Source organism: Macaca nemestrina, chromosome 7, assembly GCF_043159975.1.
Source record: "Macaca nemestrina isolate mMacNem1 chromosome 7, mMacNem.hap1, whole genome shotgun sequence".
Lineage (NCBI taxonomy): Eukaryota > Metazoa > Chordata > Mammalia > Primates > Cercopithecidae > Macaca > Macaca nemestrina.
The window spans coordinates 99,607,286-99,628,355 of record NC_092131.1 but is presented as its reverse complement, the minus strand read 5'-3'; the positions used below and the strand labels follow the sequence as shown (position 1 = coordinate 99,628,355).

The following is a 21,070-nucleotide window of genomic DNA, read 5'->3' as shown; positions in this document are numbered from 1 at the left end:
ATTAGTACAACAAATGACCTCAGCTTGAACCTTATCTACTTCATAGTTCCAGCCCTGATATTAATCTGCCTTTGTGCTTGGCTTCACATCACACTGACGTTCAAGACTCAATACTTGGTCTTTGTTCCAACATCTTGTTGTGGCCCTTATCTCACCAATTCCCAAGTTCAAACTCTATCCCAGATGACTTCTTGGCCCCTGGGAAATGCATGGAAGAGATTTTGCCCCTGAGGAATAATTGTTCAGGATGGTGGCATGTTAATCTTCTATTACAAGGAAGGCCTGGCTTCACTTCTTGTGAAAAGCGAAGACTTTTTTCTGTTTCGTGATTCAGTTTTGAAGAACCTGGTATTTCCTTTTGTTTGTATTTCTTCTAACATCAGTTCCACATCTGTCTCTACAATTTTCTTTCAACACATTTAAATATAGGAATACAAAGCAAGAATGATGCAGCCTCTGTACATTCTCTTCGATATGAACATTGAAAGGACAGAAGCACTGTTTTTTCCTCTGTCTCAACTTGGTATATTTCCTTCTAGAAGTCTTGGTTTTCCTACATTTTAAAATTATATCCTCCTTAACTGATAACTCCAGATTTGCTGATCATTTGTTCAAGGGATCTGGAACTCCACAAGTGTTGCACTGGCCATAAGTTTAGCTTCCATCCACAGGATGGGGGATAATAGGGGTGGCCACCACCTTGGGGGTTGTGTCATAGATACCCTTGCTACCATTATACTTAGCAGGACGGCTCCGGACAAGGAAATGGGAGAACATTTACTTACAGAGAAAAGACCTAGAAAGCAGTGAGCACAGGGAGCACATATCTGATCTCTTATTCAGTGTAAGTTTAGCAGGGTGGATTTTGATTTTTACAGCAGCCAAGGTTTCATTTTATGCCTTTGAGCTGTGGCAGAGTGCATGAGATATTTGTTGAAGGCTGCCCATTAGCCTAGGCAAAAATGCATTATAAAATGTGCATACATTTTTTAATACTAAGGAAAATTTTATAAATTGTAATTCTCATACACACACACACACACACACACACACACACACACAAATGATAACTCAATGTATGTGAATGTAAAATTTGCCATGTATGAGCCAGGCTGTATACTAGGCACCTAACACTGAATAACTCTTTAGTCCTCACAATAGCAAGCTGAGACAGGTTCATGATTACCATTTTAAAGATGGGTAAACAGAGGCTTAGTGAGGTTATGTAAATTATTCATGTTCTTAAACTAGTAGGTGGTGAGTTGTGATTCAAATCCAGGTACTTTGATTCTAACTCCAGAACCCATTGTCCTAAATATGTGTCTGTGTGCATAACAAAAACTGGATCCTACCCTACATATAATTCAAAATTCTCCTTTTGTCACTTATTTTACTAAGAGCATTTCTTTCATAAAGTTTTAGAAAAGATTTTTTAAATGACTGTATACTGTCTTTTCTTAAAAAGGTAATTTTGCCAGCCTCCCACTAATGAACATGTTTTTCAAATTTTTCAGTATTATAAACAATTATTCAATAAGTATTGAACAATAAGCAAAGCATTATACTTACTTTTGTTCATGTGTCTGATTATTTTCTTAGATTAAATTCATTGAAGGGAAATTACTGAGTCAAAGGAAATGATAATTTGAGTACCTCCATTACCTGAAAGGGGTCCCGATCCAGACCCCAAGAGAAGGTTCTTGGATCTCATGCAAGAAGGAAGTCAAGGTGAGTCCGTAAAGTGAAAGCAAGTGTATTATTAAGAAACTAAAGGAGTGAATGAATGGCTACTCCATAGACAGAGCAGTCCCTGGCTCTAGTTGCCCATTTTTATGGTTATTTCTTGATGATATGCTAAACAAGGGGTGGATTATTCATGCCACCCCTTTTTAGACCATACAAAGTAACTTCCTGATGTTGCCATGGCATTTGTAAACTGTTATAGCACTGGTGGGAGTGTGGCAGTGAGGACCACCAGAGGTCACTTTTGTCACCATCTTCTTGAGTGCAAACTGTTTTATCAGCAAGGTCTTTATGTATCTTGTGCTGACCTCCTATCTCATCCTGTGACTAAGAATGGCTTAACTTACCGGGAATGCAGCCCAACAGGTCTTTGCAGTTTTTTTACCAAGCCCCTATTCAATACGGAGTTGCTCCGGTTCAAACACCTCTGACACCTATATAGATAGTACCAAATAAATTTTCACAGAGTTTGTGCGGACTTATACTTCTGCCAGCAATTTATTTTAGGGAGTCTTTTCAAACTTCCACCAGCACAGAAAATTTTCTTTAAAAAACGTTTTACTATTTTAATGAGTGAATAAAATGTATCTTGTAACTGTTTTAATTAGTATTTGATTAGGTGTGTGAACATTTTTTTCTGATAATTATATTTTGTATTTAAGTTTTCTGTGAGGATACTCTGCCCATGTCTTTTGGAGTATTTTGTTAATTGATTTGTAAGAGTACTTCATATACTCTTTCAGTATTATCTTTCTGCTCTGTTACTACAACTACTTCTTCTAATTTGTAATTTGATTGTTGTGAACATGTTCCTTGATGTAAAGGACTTTCAACTGTGTTAACAGTAAGCTCTATCTAACTTTTCCTTTGTAATTACTTACATTGCTTTTATGCTTAGAATATCGTTCCCTTTCCAGAAGTTTGTTATTTATTTATGTTTTTGTTATGTGTGGGTTCTTTAATCCATCTGCTGTTATTGTTGTTTTTGTCTTGGGCTGCTGGATAGTAAAGCTATAACTTGAGTTAATCAATTTTCCTAACCATTTGAGAAATAATCTCTGCCTTTCTCATTTTTGTTGCCCTTACTTTAAGCTGGAATACATACTAGAATCTATTTCAGGGTTCATTGCTCTGTTCTATCAATCTTCCTACCAGCTGCTGAGCTAGTACCATACTGCTTTGGTTGCAGTTGCTTATGATATATTTTAATACCTAGTAGGATGTGCCTACACAATTGAAATGCTCTGATTCTCCTTTTTCAATACATTCTTAGTTTTTTGCTTGTTGTTAATATAAATTTAAGAATCACAATGTCATATAAGAAAAATAACATTATCTTTTGATTGGCACATTTATTCATCATGTCATCACAATATTTTAACATGTCATTGCAAAATCATGATAGCATTTATTTTCTTTTGATTGTGCTATTGTCGATTTTAGATCAGTGTTATGCTGACTTCATAAAATGAATCTTTATACACTCAGCTTTTGTTTTTATATCTAGAAAAATCAGATAACATGGTATTATCTGTCTTTCTGAAATTCTGAAAGTTATCACTGGTAAAATTTTCAGAAAATGAAACATCTTTGGAAGTAATACAATGCATACATATACATGTATATCTCCAGAATGTCTTCTAAAAGTTCATGACCCTTTTTCTTAAGGTTAGGTAAACTATGCCATGAAAATATCTGTTTAATTCAACTTTTCAAAGTTATGAACACTACTGTGCTTTAACGAATATTTTTGTATTTGTAAAAATTCTCCTGTTTATTTTTATATTTGTCTTCTACTTTTACATTTTAGTTTTCCTCTTCACCTTTATATATTCTCTAGAGTTATGTTAAAAAGTTTTTGAATTCATATGTTAACTTTACTAATTCTATTTTTAATAATTTGTTCATTTTCTATGCTTATCTTTAGAAAATATTTTCTATTTTCATCGGTTTTGTTATAGACACCTTTTAATTATATATAATACATATCATTTAAAACTTACATATTTTGTCTTTTCCTATTGTCAAAGAGCAATAGTTCCATAAAAGGCTCACATAAAACAATTGCTTTCTGTCCATTTCTTCTTATACACCTTTGTTTTATATATTTATATATTTAATGCATAAAGTATCACTGATGATTTTATATTTTTATGTGTACTTTGCTCTATTGAATATTTTTGGCTATGTACCCGGTCTTGAATAAAGTTAACATTAATACCTTTATTTTTTCTTTGTATTTTTCTAGTAAATCTTCATTCTTTAATTTTTTATTTATATGTGTCTCCTTGTTTTGGATAGGTTTCTTGTGAGCAGGTCATAGTTGGATTTTCTTAGCCCAATCCTGAAGTCTTGGTATTTTAAATATAGGAAGATAAATCAGTTAAATTTATTATTATAACTGGCTATCCTCCCATCCTGGGTAATTATTCTGGGTATCTGTGATTTTGCTCAGACAGGGCTCAGGGAAACCGAGTCTCAACACTGACACAGAAATCAGTTGCAGGCAAGAAAACGAGTAAAAACTCACAATTAATCATGGGTAAAGAAAGAAGCATTATAAAAATCAAGTCTGTGGAATTGATCAGAAATCTAGAACAGGATACAAATCAAAGAATTTAAAAATGTCAGATACAATTGAGGAGTGCGTTCATAAAACAAAGCCAGGACAGCTTCCCTGAGGAAAAGACACACAGGGAGATGCAAGTATTTTTAATCTTTTATAATGATAATGAAAAAAACAATGATGGCAACAAATTACAACTACTCATTTATCAAATCATAATTGGGCCAAACACTGAACAATGTTCTTTAGATAATCCATCCCCACAAGTACCCTAGGAAGTGTACGTTTTTTCCAGTTTTACCAACAAGAAAACTCAGATTTTAAGTAGATAAGTTAATTTTCCTAAGACTAAAGTTAGGAAGTGTGTGAACCAAAATAAGTATCTCTCTCAAAAGTCTGTGATGTTTTCCATTATATTATATGGTTTTTCCCCCCGGTAAAGGTTAAGCATCCCTAACCCAAACATCCAAAATGTTCCAAAATATGAAAGTTTTTGAACACCAACATGACCCTCAAGGGAAGTGTTCACTGCAGGATTTCAGATTAAAGATGGTCAACTGGCATACATTCTGCAAATATTCCCCAATTTGAAAAAGTCCCAAATCCAAAACACTTCTGGCCCCAACCATTTCAGATAAGGGATACTCAACATGTATTAACATTTTTCTTGGTTTTTATTTTCCCCATTTCTATAAGTATGTATTTTTCTTTGACTTCTTCAAATTCAGTTTTTGTTTGTTTGTTTGAGATGGAGTCTTGCTCTGTCACTCAGGTTGGAGTGCAGTGGTGCAATCTAGGTTCACTGAAACCTCTGCCTCCCTGGTTCAAATGATTCTCCTGCCTCAGCCTCCCGAGTAGCTGGGATTACAGGTGTGTGCCATCACGATCAACTAATTTTTTGTATTTTTGGCAGAGACAGGTTTTCACCATGTTGGCCAGGCTGGTCCTGAACTCCTGACCTTAAGTGATCTGCCCACCTCGGCATTCCCAAAGTGCTAGGATTACAGGTGTGAACCACTGCGCCTAGCCCAAATTCTGTTTTTTAAGATCACACTTGAATGCATACATTCTCTAATCATCAAATTCATGAATGATATAACTTTTGACTCTTTACAAGATGAAGAATTTCATACTCTTCTTTCCCGCATACACTCCTTTTCCTCCATTCTCGCCAATGACATTTAGAATTATGGACCTATTTATCACTTTTATTCTATCTCAAGAAAAATTTCCAACTGTACTTTATTTACGACATTTTTTAAACTTAATTTAGTATGTTTAGCTGGGTTATCACAATTCTTTTGAACTCATTTTTTGCTATTGAGTTTTTGTCTTTAACATGTTGTTTCACTGGAACGTTTCTTTAATTTTTTCAAGAAAAGTGCATGGGTGGTATCTTTTTTGAACCCTTGACTAGAATATCTAAGAATCTCTTTTTGTTTTCTTTGCAAATTAACATTTCAGTTTGAGTCATAAGCACTTTCTAGTACCATTCAGACTTTATTCGTTTCTCATGTGGCATCTAGTCTCGTGCTGTACCCTTAATTCAGCCTATTCTCATTTTTATCATAAGTAACATTTGTTTTGTCTGGATGTTTGTAGAATATTTTAAAATCTTTTCCATTTGAACAAATTTGCTAGATTATGTCTGAGTACATCTTTAATTTTGCCCTGAACATGGTGCAGTATTTTAAGTTGTACATTTTTTTTTTTCTAGCTCAAGTTTTTCTTCCATTTTTCTCCATGTTAAAGCAACGTCATTTGTTCTGGTTATATTTGCCTTGGGTCCTTCTTATCCATAGAGTAAGTCTTATTTTTGATTGACCAAATTACCTATCTTTTCTGTCATCATTTTTTGTTTCTTTTCTCTGCATCGATAGAAAACTTCTCTATCTTGTTTTCTATATTATTTATTTGGCTCTTTGTAATTTCAATTCTGGTCTTCACTTCATCAGAATTGAATTTTGATTCCACAATTTTATTTTTAGTTTACCTGAATTCAATTCTTACATGTCAGTTTCCCTTTCAATCTCAGAATCTCAAGTGTCACCTTTTTCATCAATTTCATTCTTACTTCAGAAAGCACATACTGCCTAGTATTAAGAACACAGAAAAAGCAAGATTAAATCTTTTTTCTGTTTTATGCAGTTAGCTTTTCCTTAAACAGGCATGATTTTTCTCTGCCTCATTGGTCTAGCGAGTCTCCTGCTATATGTTACAGAATATTTTTCATAGACTCAATGTATCTTTATACCATCCCCCAACACATATGCACTTACTCCCTCTCCAACAAGGAAATCGCTGTCCAAATTGTTTGTACTCTGGATCTGCCAGAATCTTCCTCTTAAATGTTTAACTGGAGAGCAAGCTATGGTGCCTAGCTAGCAATGTGTACCGTTACACCATGACATGAATTCCTCTTGCTTCCCTGTTTCTTTGTAAATGAAAGATGAATTCATTACTAAATACTCTGAAACATTCCATAGTCTTTTTGTGGCCTGAAACAGTGCATGGGAAGCTCTGATTCCAAGACACAGAGCTCTCAATGTATCTGGCAGATTGTATTTTCCAAAGATGGCCACTGCAATATATACCTCATTCCTTGGTTCTTCTAACAAAGTGACATCAAACATCCTTCACCAAGAGGTGAAGTCTGTGTTCTCTCCTCTTGAGTCCAGATGGAATTTTGTAACTGCTTCCATGAACAGGACGCAGCAGAACTAACACGGCTGACTTCTGAGGCTATGAAAGTCACGTTCTATGAAAGTCACATGGCCTCCTCTCTGAGGCAGGTACACTGGGAGCCCGGAGCATGCATGCATTAAGTCTGGCTGCCCTGAGGCTGTCATGCTGGAGAGATCAGGATGAGCCCACAAACAGATGTCCAAAGAGGCCCAGCTATTCTGACCCTCAGCTGTTTGTCTTTGTAGCCCAGGTGCCAGGTGCCAAATGAGATGATCCTAGCTGACAGTAGAGTCCAGCTCTCCCTCCTAAGCCCTGTGCTGACTGCAGATTTCTTGAGCAAAATACGTATTGTTTTAAGCCACTAAGTTCTGGGGTGGGTTGTTACCCAGCAGTAGATAATTTTTTAAAAGTTTCCCATCCTTATTCCCACTTACATTACTTTATATCCCAGGGCATACTCTGCAACCACCCACCCCTTTCACCGAGGCTCATTGCGCCTTTCTGGGAGTTACAATTGCACAGACAGATTCAGCAAGGTGAGAATGCCATCCTTGGGCAGCCAGGAGGTGACCGTCAGGATTTTTGGTTGGGGAACCACCCAGCATCCTCTCTGTAGAACCTTCCTCTCTTCTTCCTACAGAGGAAGTAGGCACTCCTCTTCCTTGGCCATCCCGTCTGTCCTGTGTGAGGAGTAATTTCCCTGAGAAACTGACCATCCATAGTTGGGAATCCTGGGTTTTCAGCCCTTTTATGTCCTGTCAGCCTCTTTGGATTTTTCTTGGGTAAAGGAAGTTAGGAGGGGGAAATCCAGGCAACCATCATGATCCAGAAGCTCAGCATCTCAACTTTCATTCTGAGATTCAGATATGCCGCCAAAACAACAGTCAGACACAAAATAAAAAGGCAGGTTTCCTCTCTTCCACTCCCCCGTTCCCTGGGCATGTTATTAGTCGTCTATGCTCCCTCCCTGCGGGACTCCACGGTGTGAGGATTCCCAGAGAATGAAAATAACCAGCGTCATCTTTAGAGACAATTGTTCCTCTTAGTCCTTTTTTCTAAAGCCCCAAATACAATAAAAAAGGGCAATGAATATAAATACTAAAATACAAAAATTGTCTAACTCTAGGTTTCTTTTGATACCATTCCAAGCCAATTCTTCTCAAGTCATGATGTGCACCTGCAGAGCTTGTTAAACTTTAAATTCTGATTCAGCATATCTGGGCTGAGAGTCTCCTCTCTCTCTCTCTCTCCCCCCTCTCCCTTTCTCCCTGTCTCCCTGTCGCCCTCTCTCCCTCTCTTCCTCTTCCCCTCTCCCCCTCTCCCCCTCCCTCTCCTCCTCCCCCTCACCCTCTGTCTCTCCTTCCTTCCCACTTAATACCTGTGCTGCTACCCAGGGAGACACTTTGAGTAGTCAGGCTCTAGGCAATCCCTCTTGCTCTCACCTCCTGCCTGGCTAGGTGCAGTCTTATAGCTACCGTCAATACCATGTCCCTTTTCTCCTTTCCTCCTAATGTTTATGGGCTCTTCTTGCCATTTTCTCCTGTCCCATACCTATTGGGCAGCTCCAGTGAGGAAGGGTTTCTTCTTCTTGTGTCCTCACTTGTTTGTTCTCTCCCTCACAGTTACTGACCAATCTGAGCTTGGCTCTTTTAGGAGGCAAAAATATAGAAATGAAAGACACCAACCAAAGGCTAATGAGGGAGAAGCACAGTGAGAGCTCTCCACAATAGGATCCACGCTAGGTTGTGCAGAGGCTGGCTCAGGTGGGGAGGGGAAGCAGGTGGGAGGGAGTCAGAAGGCAGTTAGAGAGTATTCTCTGAGGACTTCCTGGAGGTGGTGACACTAGCTGGATCTTAAGATATTAGTAGGTGTGAGCCCGCTGAAGAAAGGGGGAGGGAAGGACATTCCAAGCAGAGGGAACAGCCTGTGCAAGTGTTTAGAGGAGGAGACTGCATGGTGAGCTCAAGGAACTGTGATTAAGCACAGAAGGCGTATAAGGTGTGTGAAGGGCTGGGAGAGGGTTACGGTTATATATTAGTCTGCTCTGGCTGCTGAACTGGGAGGCCTAAACAACAGAAATGTGTTCTCTCACCATTCTCAAGACCAGAAGACCAAGATCAAGGTGTTTGCAGGTTTGGTTTCTTTTGAGGCCTCTCCCCTTGGCTTGCAGATAAGTGCCTTCCACCTGTGTCCTTACGTGGTCATCTCTCTATGTGTATCTATGTCCTCATCTCTTCTAATAAGGATACAGTCCTATTGGATTGGAGCCATATGAGCTTGTTTCACCTTGGTTACCTCTTTAAAGGCCCTGTCTCCAAATAGAGTCACATTCTGTGGTAGTGGGGGTTGGGTTTGAAACGTATGAATTCTGGGGGAGATACAGTTCCGCCCATAACAGGTCATCAAAGGTTGGACAGACTTCTCGTTCTGTTTGTTCACTCCTCAACCCTCCTACTTGCTGTAGTATGGGAGAGGAGTATGTCTGGAGAAATGGCAAGGAGGCAGCATAAGGAAGCTAGGGTGCAGGAAACAAATGTATCCTGAGCAGAGGTTTTTTATCTTTCTCCCATTGGTATATGATGTCTCTATAACCCATGCTCTTAATTTAAGTTTTCTTTCTCTGTAGTGGCATCCTACATCCTGGAGATTTTTTTTCATGACCTCCTTGTATGTTCTCCAGAAACTCTTCTTTCTCTTTGATCAGTCCAAGGGTTAATGCACTGATTGCACCATGCCCACTTGAGGTACCCAGGCCTGGCACCCACTACCCCTCAGGAGGGCAGACAGCTGTGACCACTTTCTGCTGAGCTTGGAACTCACGAACTCATGATAATCACTATCCCTCATGCTTCCATTGTGGAAATGCTGTTGGGCCTTCACCTGGTTTCCAGTGCTGGCTCATGTCATTTGCCTACCGTAGCAGTACCCACTCTCCAAATATCAAGGTTTGTGTGCATTTTTCAGAGACGAGGAGCAAAGCTGGGAAAGCCCTCCTCCGAGAGAGAGGATGAGACATTGTGTCCGGGAAAGGGGCTCGTGGGGACAAATTTTGCTGCAAGAAAGGTGTGTGTGTAGTTGCACAGAGGATGGAGAGGAGGGTCCCTGGGGAGAATGCCTGGAAGGAAGTTTTCTATAAACATTGACACTTTCTGGGTCTCTTCTGTCCTAATCAGAGGTATTAAGCTTCTTGGCACAAGGCCTGATGGGCACTGAGGAGAATAAATGATCCTCGTTATTATTGTTATTATTATTATTATTATTTTGAGATGGAGTCTCACTCTGTCACCCAGGCTGGAGTGCAATGGCACTATCTCGGCTCACTGCAACCTCTGCCTCCCAGGTTCAAGCAATTCTCCTGCCTCAGCCTCCCAAGTAGCTGGGATTACAGATGCTCACCACCATGCCCAGCTAAATTTTGTATTTTTAGTAGATGGGTTTTTGCTATGTTGGCCAGGCTGGTCTTGAACTCCTGACCTCAGGTGATCCAACTGCCTTGGCCTCCCAAAGTGCTGGGATTACAGGCGTGAATGTGGCCGATCCTTTATTTTTAAAGTAAAACACTTTCTATACCCTTAAGAAGCTAACAGTCTATGTGGATAAACAAATTATATTTATATGAATATCAACAGAAGTAGCAAATGATGATCTCCCCAAATGTACTAATATTGGGAAATATTTATTATCTCTCTTCTTTCTCCTTTACCTCAAAACTCATTTTCCGTAAATATAACACATTCCTAAAACCCTGGTTTTGTCATATCGATTCTATTTCCATTAATTTTCTTCTTTCTTTCTTCTGTTTCTCCACTTGAATTCACCATTTTTTAGAATTGTATCTACATTGATGTTTATCCTTTTCACTTCTTTGCTGAGCTTTAGGGCACGTTCAAATTAAGAGATATAATTTACAACATGAAACTATGAACATAGTAAGTAGCAAACAGAGGCTATTTGGTAGAAAGGCATATGGATCAGGCTAATTGGAAAATGGGGGTGGGGAGAGAAAAACTCTGAGAAAAAGAAAATAAGCTTCAACTCAGCCCAAATATTAGTTTCAAGCCAAAGAAGTTGGCCTAGCCCCAATTCTATCCTTGGTTGGACAAAATATATGATTGGTGCATTTTCAGAAAAAAAAAAAAAAATCCACAGGGTGAGAATCTAAGCATCTATTTTCCATCCCAGTGACAATCAGAAATCATTCTTTGCATTTATTTTTCAACTTTGTATTTGCCTGTGAACGAAATTGTAGCTGGCAAAAGATGCTTCATGTGAATTACTTGAACAACAATTTCTCATTGTGTTGAATTACATTGAAGCTGCTTGCTGGGAAATCTTCCACAGCCCAGTAACAGAGGAAGATATTGTTTTTTTCCACGACCATATAGTTAACCCACTTCTCTCCTACCAAAATGAACAGAGGGTCCTCTCTAAAATGAAGGAGAAAAGTTCTTCAAATCCTAATCATTAAGCATTTACCTATAGCTTATTAATATCTTGCGAACCAAAAGCCAGTTTATCTTCCCAAGTCGCCCCACTTTCTTTTTTGCTTCCCTACATCAGATTTTAACATTACTTGGCTTCTCAATGTTTGGAATACCTCTAGTAGCCAGCAAAGTAAGGAATCATGGAACCACAGCCTTAGCTAGCAATATTTTCATCTTGAAAAGTCACCTAGTCCAGAAAGTAGTTGAGAGGCTGAAATAATCATAAAGGTTCTAGAGTCATTCATAATACCGACCTGTTCCTAAATTCACCACCCACCGCTAGAGGGAGAGATGAACGAAAAAGGGCCAGTGCAAGTGGTGGTTACAGCATTTCTCCAAGGCAACATTTAAGGAAGCCCAGTTGAGGCTTTTAATGGGGTTTAAGTTGTTGGCTTTGCTGCTCACGAGTGTCAGCTATTTCAGAGGCTCCTTGGAGGGGGCACTGCAGTTTATGGAAGTGCTAAACCCCCTCTACCTCTCTCCCTTCCTCCTTGGTGCTCCTGTGTCCAGAGTTGGTTCCTTCCGGTGGGTTCGTGGTCTGGCTGACTTCAAGAATGAAGCTGTGGACCTTCATGGGGAGTGTTACAGCTCTTAAAGGTGGCAGGGACCCAAAGAGTGAGCAGCAGCAAGATTTATTGTGAAGAGCAAAAGAACAAAGCTTCCACAGTGTGCTGGGGCGGGCGTTGGGGGGGGGGGGAGAGCCGGGGGGAGGGGGACAGCTTTTGTTTCCTTATTTGTCCCCGTTCATGTCCTGCTGATTGGTCCATTTTACAGACCTCTAGCTAGCTACAGAGTGCCGATTGATGCATTTTTACAGAGCAATGATTGGTGCATTTTACAAACCTCTAGCTAGCTACAGAGTACTGATTGGTGTGTTTTACAATCCTCTTGTAAGACAAAAAAGTTCTCCAAGTCCCCATCCGACCGGGGAAGTCCAGCTGGCTTCACCTCTCACTCCCACCAATTTGGGGTGGCAAATGTAGACTCAATTCCTGCCACCTGCTGGTGATGAGCTCCCAAAACCAACCTGCTGTCCTTTCTTTTGAGAAAAAATGGGGCTAATAGGACCAGCTCTCCCTGTTGTGAGCTGAGATATAGAATGTAGAAAGTAGAAAGCATTAACGTGCTGTACTGATACAAGCGTGTTTACTATTTTTATGCTGCTTCCTCTGTCTGCACACCGGGCTAGGGGAATGCCAAGCAGAAGCACCTGGTGCTCATAAACCCACCTTATCATCTCTAGAACCCTGATCTACAAGTAAATAAAGGATGAGCAAAGAAGGAAGGGAGTTGAACTTGTTAAATTCTTTCTTTCTGACTGTTGTGAGGCTACAGCCTAATTTCCCTGAGGCTGACTTTAACGATTCTTAAGGCTTCAGGCACAGGATTACTTTCATGGCTGCTTACCATTAATTATAGGAAGAATCTACAACCCTAATCCGAAATCCTTTATCTGGCAGCAAAAGTGTGTGATTTCTCTAAAGACAGCTAATTTTTTAATCTAAAATAAATGGTTAAGCTGAAAAAATTGGTGCCTTTCTCAGTGTGTACATGAGGCATTGTGGTATAGAACAAAAAAGGCTGGCCGGGTGTGGTGGCTCATGTCTGTAATCCCAGCACTTTGGGAGGCTGAGGTGGGTGGATCACCTGATGTCAGAGTTCAAGACCAGCCTGACCAACATTAAGAAACCCTGTCTCTATTAAAAATACAAAATAGGCCGGGCGCGGTGGCTCAAGCCTGTAATCCCAGCACTTTGGGAGGCCGAGACGGGCGGATCATGAGGTCAGGAGATCGAGACCATCCTGGCTAATACGGTGAAACCCCGTCTCTACTAAAAAATACAAAAAACTAGCCGGGCGAAGTGGCGGGTGCCTGTAGTCCCAGCTACTCGGGAGGCTGAGGCAGGAGAATGGCGTGAACCCGAGAGGAGGAGCTTGCAGTGAGCTGAGATCCGGCCACTGCACTCCAGCCTGGGTGACAGAGCAAGACTCTGTCTCAAAAAAAAAAAAAAAAAAAAAAAAAAATACAAAATAGCTGAGCGTGGTGGCACATGCATGTAATACCAGCTACTCTGGAGGTTGAGGCAGGAGAATCGCTGAGAGGCGGAAGTTGCCATGGGCCGAGAGTTCACCATTGCACTCCAGCCTGGGCAACAAGAGCAAAATCCATCTCAAAAAAAAAAAAAAAAAAAAAAAAAAAAAAAAAAAAAAAAAAAAGGGGCTGGACATGGATGCAAGTTCTGTCCCTTTCTAGCTTTATAAAAGAGGAACAACATAAGTCCCAGCCTCCCCACGAGACAAACCACACTGGGTGATAAATGAGATAATATGCATGTAGTTATAAAGAACCTGGGCTATGATGGCAGACACCCTGGTTTTCAAAGATTTGCCTTGCCATTTACTAGATAAGTGACATTGATCAGGTTAACCTTTCTAGGCCTCAGTTGTCTCATCTGTAAAACAAGGCTAATAGCAGTATTCGGTTTAGAGGATTGTTGTGAGGCTTACATTGTAAATGCGGTTGAAGCACAGAGAATGGTGTCTGGCCATAATAAGCACACAGTAAACATTAGCTTTTTTTAGTACAAAGAACGTAAATAAGAGTTGAAGACTGTAATGCACTCTGCACATTTCATTAGCAATGGGGTCACCATTTATAGACAAGTAAAGTCTCAGCTCAGCTTTGCAGCTCATCATCACAGAGGCAGGGAACAGAGCTAGCTTGTCAAGGGTCTTCTCAGGAGGAAGTGGGGAGGTACCCCATGATGCAAAGTGATGGGGAGGGAAAGAGGGGACATAAAGATTCTGTAGAAAAGTTGGCTCCGAGTAATGGGAGGGTGTGGGGAAGAAAGGAGGGGGCAGTAAGGATTCTCATTATAGGACTGGCCGGGAATGGTGTGGCCAGTGATTCAGGAAGTGGGGAAAATGGGAAGAGACTTCTGTGGAGGGCGCCAATTCAGATAGGACGTGGCCTAGACAAGGTGGGGGCATCTCAAAGCGACACCAAACCTGGGTGAGATCATGTCTGGAGCCACAGAAGGATGAAGCAGTTTATATTTAAATGCCATGGCAAAACAACACCTCCACCATTACACCCTCTATTCTCATTCAAGTTCTTCGGGAGAAAGGAAAAATATGGTAGGGTTCATTGCTATTCAGTTTTGAAGTTGAGCCTGCATTTAGACACAGGAGCCTGGGAGAGTGGGTCATTTTCTTTGACACAATTATTAAGGAAAACATTTTAAATGATTCCTTGAGTCCCCCAGTGGCCCAGGTGGAAGGTGCTGTTTCCTGGTACCTGTCCAGTCCTCTGAGCTTTTCTCTCAGCTTCCAAACGCTGCAGTTGACAACTAGCAGATCCTCTGTGGCCCACACTCCTTGGTAACGGTGAGAGTGGGGAGTAATTAGGAGCGGCTGCCATGGGTCAGGCATTCAGGTCAAGGCCGAGGATGGTGGCCAGGGCCACAGAGCCAGGGGAGGGTGGGGACCCAGCAGGCCTGTGGCTGGCCGCTTTCTGCGCGCTCGAGCCACTGGGCCCTGGGCGGATGGAGGGCCGGACAAGGCCCTCTGCTGGGGCCGCGGCGATCTTGCAGCGCCTGGACACTGAGGCTGGGGCACCAACAGTCCGTGGGGCTCCCGACGTATTCCTCTAACTTCCCCTTTCTCTCTTTTCGGTCTGGGGCCTTTTCAACACCCTCTGTGGTCGGGGAGAGCTGGCGCAGAAACCGGCAGGCGGCAGAAGCCTCAAGCAGCTCTGACCTCTGGCACCTCCCCAAGGCCCAGAGCATAACATCTGTCCCCAGAAATCCCCAGGCGGAGAAGAGCGCGCGCCAAACCCTTCCTGGGTAGTCAGTATTCTCCCTTCCTGGGAAGAGCCTGCCCTCTGAGGCTTGGGCACCGGGGTTCCCGAGCGCCGGGTCCGAGCCCCGCGGGGGCGCCTCCGCACCCCATCTCCGCGCCCGGCGCAGAGCCGCCAGTCTCCGCCGCGGGGCCCCATGACCCGCAGCGCCACCTAGGGGCCGGGCGCCGCCTCCCTCCCTCAGGGGCACCCTCAGTACTCCGCAAGGACTCCCGGTCTCCCCAGTTCTCCCGGCAGCCGGACCCTCCCCGCCTCGGCCGCCGGGTCGCCCTCCGCGTCCCAAGCCCGCCTCCCGTCCCTCCCCGGGGGCGCACCGGCAGCGGGGAGCGGCGCGGCGAGGGCGCGCAGCGGCGGCCCAGGCCCAGGCCTCCGGGCTGGGGCTGGGGCTGGGGCTGGGGCTGGGGTTGAGGGGGTGAGAGCAGGCGCGGCCGGCGGGCGAGGGGAAGCGGACGATGGCAGCGGCGGGCGGTCGCGGGAGGCGAGGCGGCGGCGGCGGCGGCGGCGGCGGCGGCGGGCGGCGCGAGGAGCCCCTGTGATTGGCACAGCCGGAGCCGGAGGAGGAGGCGAGGGGAGGGCGGAGGCGGGGGAGGAGGAGGAGGAAGGGGCGAGCGCGGCGGCGGCGGCGGCGGCGAGGAGCTGTGCTTTCCACCTCTCCAGCCCCGGCAGGACGGGGGCGGCAGCCGCGAGCCCGGGGCGGGGACAGCACGCAGCCTCGAGGCGCGCACCCCCACCCGGCAGCGGCCCCGACACCCGGGGCGAGCGGGAAAGCGGCAGCGGCGGCGGCGGCGGCGGCGGGGGAAGGATGCAGGGGAAGAAGCCGGGCGGCTCGTCGGGCGGCGGCCGGAGCGGCGAGCTGCAGGGGGACGAGGCGCAGAGGAACAAGAAAAAGAAAAAGAAGGTGTCCTGCTTTTCCAACATCAAGATATTCCTGGTGTCCGAGTGCGCCCTGATGCTGGCGCAGGGCACGGTGGGCGCCTACCTGGTGAGTCCCTGAGCCAACTCCGCCGTGGGCCCCTTCCCCAGCCCGGCTCCCGAACGGCCGCCTGGCACGAGGAGGGGGCCGCCCGGCGCTGGGGGCAGGCGGGCATGACCTCGGTCCGGCGTGGAGGTTGGCGAGTGGTGCAGAGGCTGCCGCCGGGGGAGCTGCCGGCCGGGGCTGCCAGCGAGCGGGTAGCGGGCGGGACCGTTGATGCCGGTAGCAGCTCGCGCGCGCCCTGCTGGGGCTGGGGGTGCTGGAGGACGAGAGGCGGCGGGCAGGTGGGCGTAAAACTATTCCTCTCACCCGCTTAAGAGCCGAGCAAGACGGTGACTTCAGGGCTCTCCTTGGAGAGGAAAGCATTCGGGGTTTGCAGGTGACCCCTACATGGGAAGAAAAACCAGTTAGCATCCTGCGTCCTCTACTCTCCATTGCATCCTCCTCGAGAACAAATCTATTATGCATCATTTTCTACGGGCGCTTTCTACATCCGCCAATTACAGGGGGATATAACAGCTTAGAGTAAAATGCTCCCTAGTGTGGCCCTGACCTGAGTCGGGGCTGCAGGGGGATTATTCCCACTCGGCATCCCTATAGCCCTCTTTCAGCGTCTGCGATAAAGTTACGGTACCTAGAGAGCAGCTGCGAGTTTGTGTAGTTCCTGCTATCCACTCTTAGTGCTAAATTCCCCATCGTGGTCTGTCGCCCACAGAAGGTTGCACCATTTTGCACAATGAATATGTATTTTATTTGCCTCCAGAAAGGGGATGTTAATACTCAGAGGGCCCATGGGTGCATAACATTTCAGAGGAAACAGCTTGTAATGACTCAGCACTGTCAGGTACCTACTTTGTCGCTTTTGCCTCCCCTCCTCAGGTGGTCCCAACTTGAGTTCCAGAGAGCGTGCTTCCACACCTGAGTACAGTCCTGTCTAAACGGGAAAAAATTTTTTAGAGTTTATAGTGTTAAATCATTACTTGGCTATTGACCCGCAACTGGAATCAAATGTCATAGACTTTGAGTATTCCTGAGCAAGTTTGATGGAGATAGAATTGGACAAGATTTTAGCCATTGAATAACCACATCTAGAGATAGAACCACGCGTATCCTGATGCTATGATTAATCCCTCATTCCTGGCCTTGGGGTAAAGTTAATGAGGGCCAGACGCTGGGGGTTCTATACCATTCATAAACTATCTCTTAAGGCTCAGGGCTCACTGTTAAGGGGAAATACAAACAGTGCTTGGTCTCCGGTGTTAAGTAAGTTAGGTGGTTGTGAGAGAGAAGGTCTTCAAACTCAGCTCTGTTCCTGGGGTGACAATTTTAGGGCTTTTGAAAATCAAATACATTTCTGTTGCTCCTTCTGAGACGAAAAGCGTTTACGTCCCGGTCTCTGTCTTGTGCATTTGTAACTTGTAGACTGCAAGTGAACCCTGTAGTCAAAAGCACACCTTGTTTTCTGTTCTATAAAATAACACTTATTGTGCCTATAGTTATAATATGCAGTTGCAGACAGTACATATTGGCCCTTGGAATTTGAGGGATAGGGGATAATTGTGTTTTGGGAGTCAGTTTATCAGCCTTTCCTTAGGGGGAATTTGACTGTTAAAATATTTAAGTACATGTATTACAGAGATGCAAATACACATTAATAAAATATATGTGGGTCTGTACTGTGACATATGCAAAGTACATAATACCTAACCGGGTCTATGTTTAAAAGGAGGTAATTAGTATATCAACAGCTGCCTCCAGTTTAACGGTTTGTTTGCCTCAAACCAGTTTTGATCAGTAGAGTGCATTATTCATGTGTGGCAAACACCAACAGAACTTTTCACCCCAGGAATGATAAAAGGACGGGCTTACTATTTTTCGGTTGCAATGATCTAAGGATTTGACAAAGAAATGAAGCCGGTCTGCAACTAGATGAATGACCTAGCTCCTTTAGAAAGTTAAGAAGCCGAGTACTCCTGGAGTGGTGGACTTCTGAAGGCAGGGCTGGCCACAGGAGATAGGAGGTTGACTTTAATCCCAGAACAGGGGAATGACAGGCATAGGAGGAATTTGGTCCACCTGGTGGTGGCATCCTGGCACTTCTAGCCTTAGCTGATGGAAAGCCTGGTTGGGTGGGGTAGGGTAACAGGAGTCAACAGGTGACTTGCAGAAAGCAGCTGGAGGCCCAGGAGAGGACAGGCCTAGGAAATTGAATTCATTTTGATTACTAGGAGTGGAGGCATAAGGCTCTAAGGGCTCTGCTTTGCCCGGCTGCCCTCGTCTTTGCCTTGCCATCGGAGCCTCATGAAAATAAATAGTTGGCTTGTCAGGGTTGACTGACTCAGCTTGCTGTGGGCTTTGCTCTTCTGGGCCACTTCAGAGTTTTCTCTTCATCTGTTATTTGGGAGATGGGGAAAAAAAGTTTGCTCCTTCAGCCATGCGAGACTTCTCTGTGGATAATTGGAGAATGAAATATTGCAGGCTGTTTGCAGGAAAGGCAGATTTCTTCCTTTTAATTCATCATGGCTTTCTTAGGAAACCTGAGACCCTGTAGGGGACCACAGGGCAGGGTCCACGTGCTAAGTGTGCGTTATGTGTGATCTTTACATTGGCAATCAGCCTGCCCCTCTAATGAGGCATTTCCAGATACCTGAGGAAGGGCTTGCCTTGGGACAGTGCCAGCAATGCTCCCTTTCACAGAGAGGAGAGTGATAACAAATTCTATGCCAACGACATTATTTCCTATTAGATTCCCAGAGTCCACCTTCTTATTTCATCTCCCAAGGTGCCTTAAAATTTTGCAGTTTCATTTGCTTATTTTTTCTGAAAAGACAAATTTCCCAGTGTCCTGAATGACACTAGTGTAGGCTTCCCAACTGCAGAACTGAGCAGAAGGTTGCCTGTGATTTAAGAAGCAACTTTGAGAGGGAGGACTCGTGTGTGTGTGTGTGTTTGTGTGTCTGTGTGTGTGTGAGAGAGAAAATGTGTGTGTGTGTGTGTGTGTGTGTGTATGTATGCATGTGTTAGTTTTCCACCAAGAACCTGCCCAGGGAGGAAACTCAAGAGAAAACTGTATTGTATGTAAGAAGGCCATCAATTGTTGACTAGACTGGGGACCTGCAACTTTTGCCTTGGTGTCAGGGAGTACAGAAAGACACTGATCCTGAAAGCTAGACTCAGTGATCTAGATAAAGGAACCCAGGTACAACCTGGGCCAACTGTGGATTCTGAAATCTATTACAGTTACAAACGTCTTCACTGGAAACCATGCTTCAGATAAGCCGGAAGTCACAGGGATGTTCCATCATAGTCACCTAAACCTCCTAACTGGCTATGAAATAATTTTTGCAGCATGAGAGGAGAGGCCTGCTCACTTTGATAGTCATTTTGTATGGAACGGAGAATGCAATTTAATTTTCTTCTACTTGGGTTTTGGCTTCGAGTGACTCCAGTCCTGTTTGCAAGGATGTAACATGTGCTTAAGTCTTGGACTGGTTGGAGAAGATGCGGGCATATGAGAACTGCATGGAGAGAAAGTCATTTGGCATGTGCTTATTGGTGCTTTGCAGAGACCCCCTAAAATGTTTTAAGCCACTTGCTGAGGGTAGCCCTGCTTATAGAGGTTTCTGTGTGGTATCAAATTACTGAGGACTGGAGTAGATAAGGGTGTGTACAGGAAATTAAAACCTCTGACACCTCTAGATGATTAGATTGAGGCATACATACAAATACATTCGAATTTCCTCAGGTTGAAAACTGAAAAAAGGCCAGTCTAGTTTCCTGGGTGGGGCACCAAGGGTGTTCCTATGAAGAAGGGGTAGGCATTTCCCTATTTAGAGTTATAGAAAAATAAGTTTGAGGTTGTGATGACAAAATAATGACATCGATGACTGAGTGTGGTTAATGAGGCTCTGTCTCACTGCTTTGTAGTCACACTTTTTCAGCTTGAGAACAGTCAGTGGGCTTACAATTAATGGTTGAGGTGAAACTGCTAGATTTGTTATTCCTTTTTTTTCCTAAAGAAACATCATTTTGAAGATGAGTTTTTGCATATTCAACCCAGAAGCAGACAGCTGAGGAAACTGTCTGTTGACATTTTCAACAGAGAGAGACATTTTTGAAGTCCTTGTCAAATTACTATGATGACTAAGGTAACCAAATTATTTGATACACTTATGCTTACTCAAAGTGACAAATTCCTTGCCATTTCCATAATTACTGTGTAGCCCCAGGTAGTAAGAAATAAAATTACCTTGATTTTTTTTCCCTTATAGCTTGGTTTACAATGTTAATTATTAAGGGAAAAAGATATTTCTGAAAATTATCTTCAGCCAGCCTTGTGTATTTATCTTTGTTTCTGAGGGAGTTTTTGTTGGTGTACTTAACAATGGGAGAAACTGAATTAGTTGTAAAATGAGCCAGGGCTCTATCCTGCATTTTGTTAACTCTTCCCCTCATTCAATTTTAGACACCTTTATGAAAAGGATCGCCGAGAGGCCTCCCTGCAGCAGCACCGCCTTGCTAATCAATTGCCCAGCATTTGCAGCTCATCTTGCGTGCTGCTGGAATCGCGTTTTCTATTATGCTGCATGGGCTTCTTCTTGCACGAAGTCACTGGCGAACTGCTGTGCAAAGGCAGCCTCATCAAGAGGGTCTCTGTGAATTTATTTTGCACACCTAAAAGCAAACTTTGAGGTGCTGCCTTGATCACGGAATGTATTCTCTTAACAGATTGGCCTGGATGAACAAGGGTAGTATTGCAA

General features: G+C 43.7%; 1 protein-coding gene across 11 annotated transcripts in view; it reads left to right on the top strand.

Moving 5' to 3' along the window:
* Positions 1–15,940: 15,940 nt before the first annotated feature.
* Positions 15,941–21,070, top strand: part of LOC105479340 (solute carrier organic anion transporter family member 3A1) — a 324,288-nt gene continuing 319,158 nt past the window's right edge. For 4 of the 11 annotated variants that reach the window (XR_011626119.1, XM_011737287.3, XM_011737288.3 and 1 more), the window contains exon 1: positions 15,968–16,319. Coding sequence is in view for 8 of the 11 variants with exons in the window: in XM_011737287.3 (XP_011735589.2) it covers positions 16,140–16,319 (180 nt within the window). In the remaining 3 variants the exon portion in view is untranslated. Of the gene's footprint in view, positions 16,320–21,070 lie in introns of all 11 variants that reach the window. The other 7 variants (XR_011626118.1, XR_011626117.1, XM_011737284.3 and 4 more) reach the window with 4 other exon arrangements.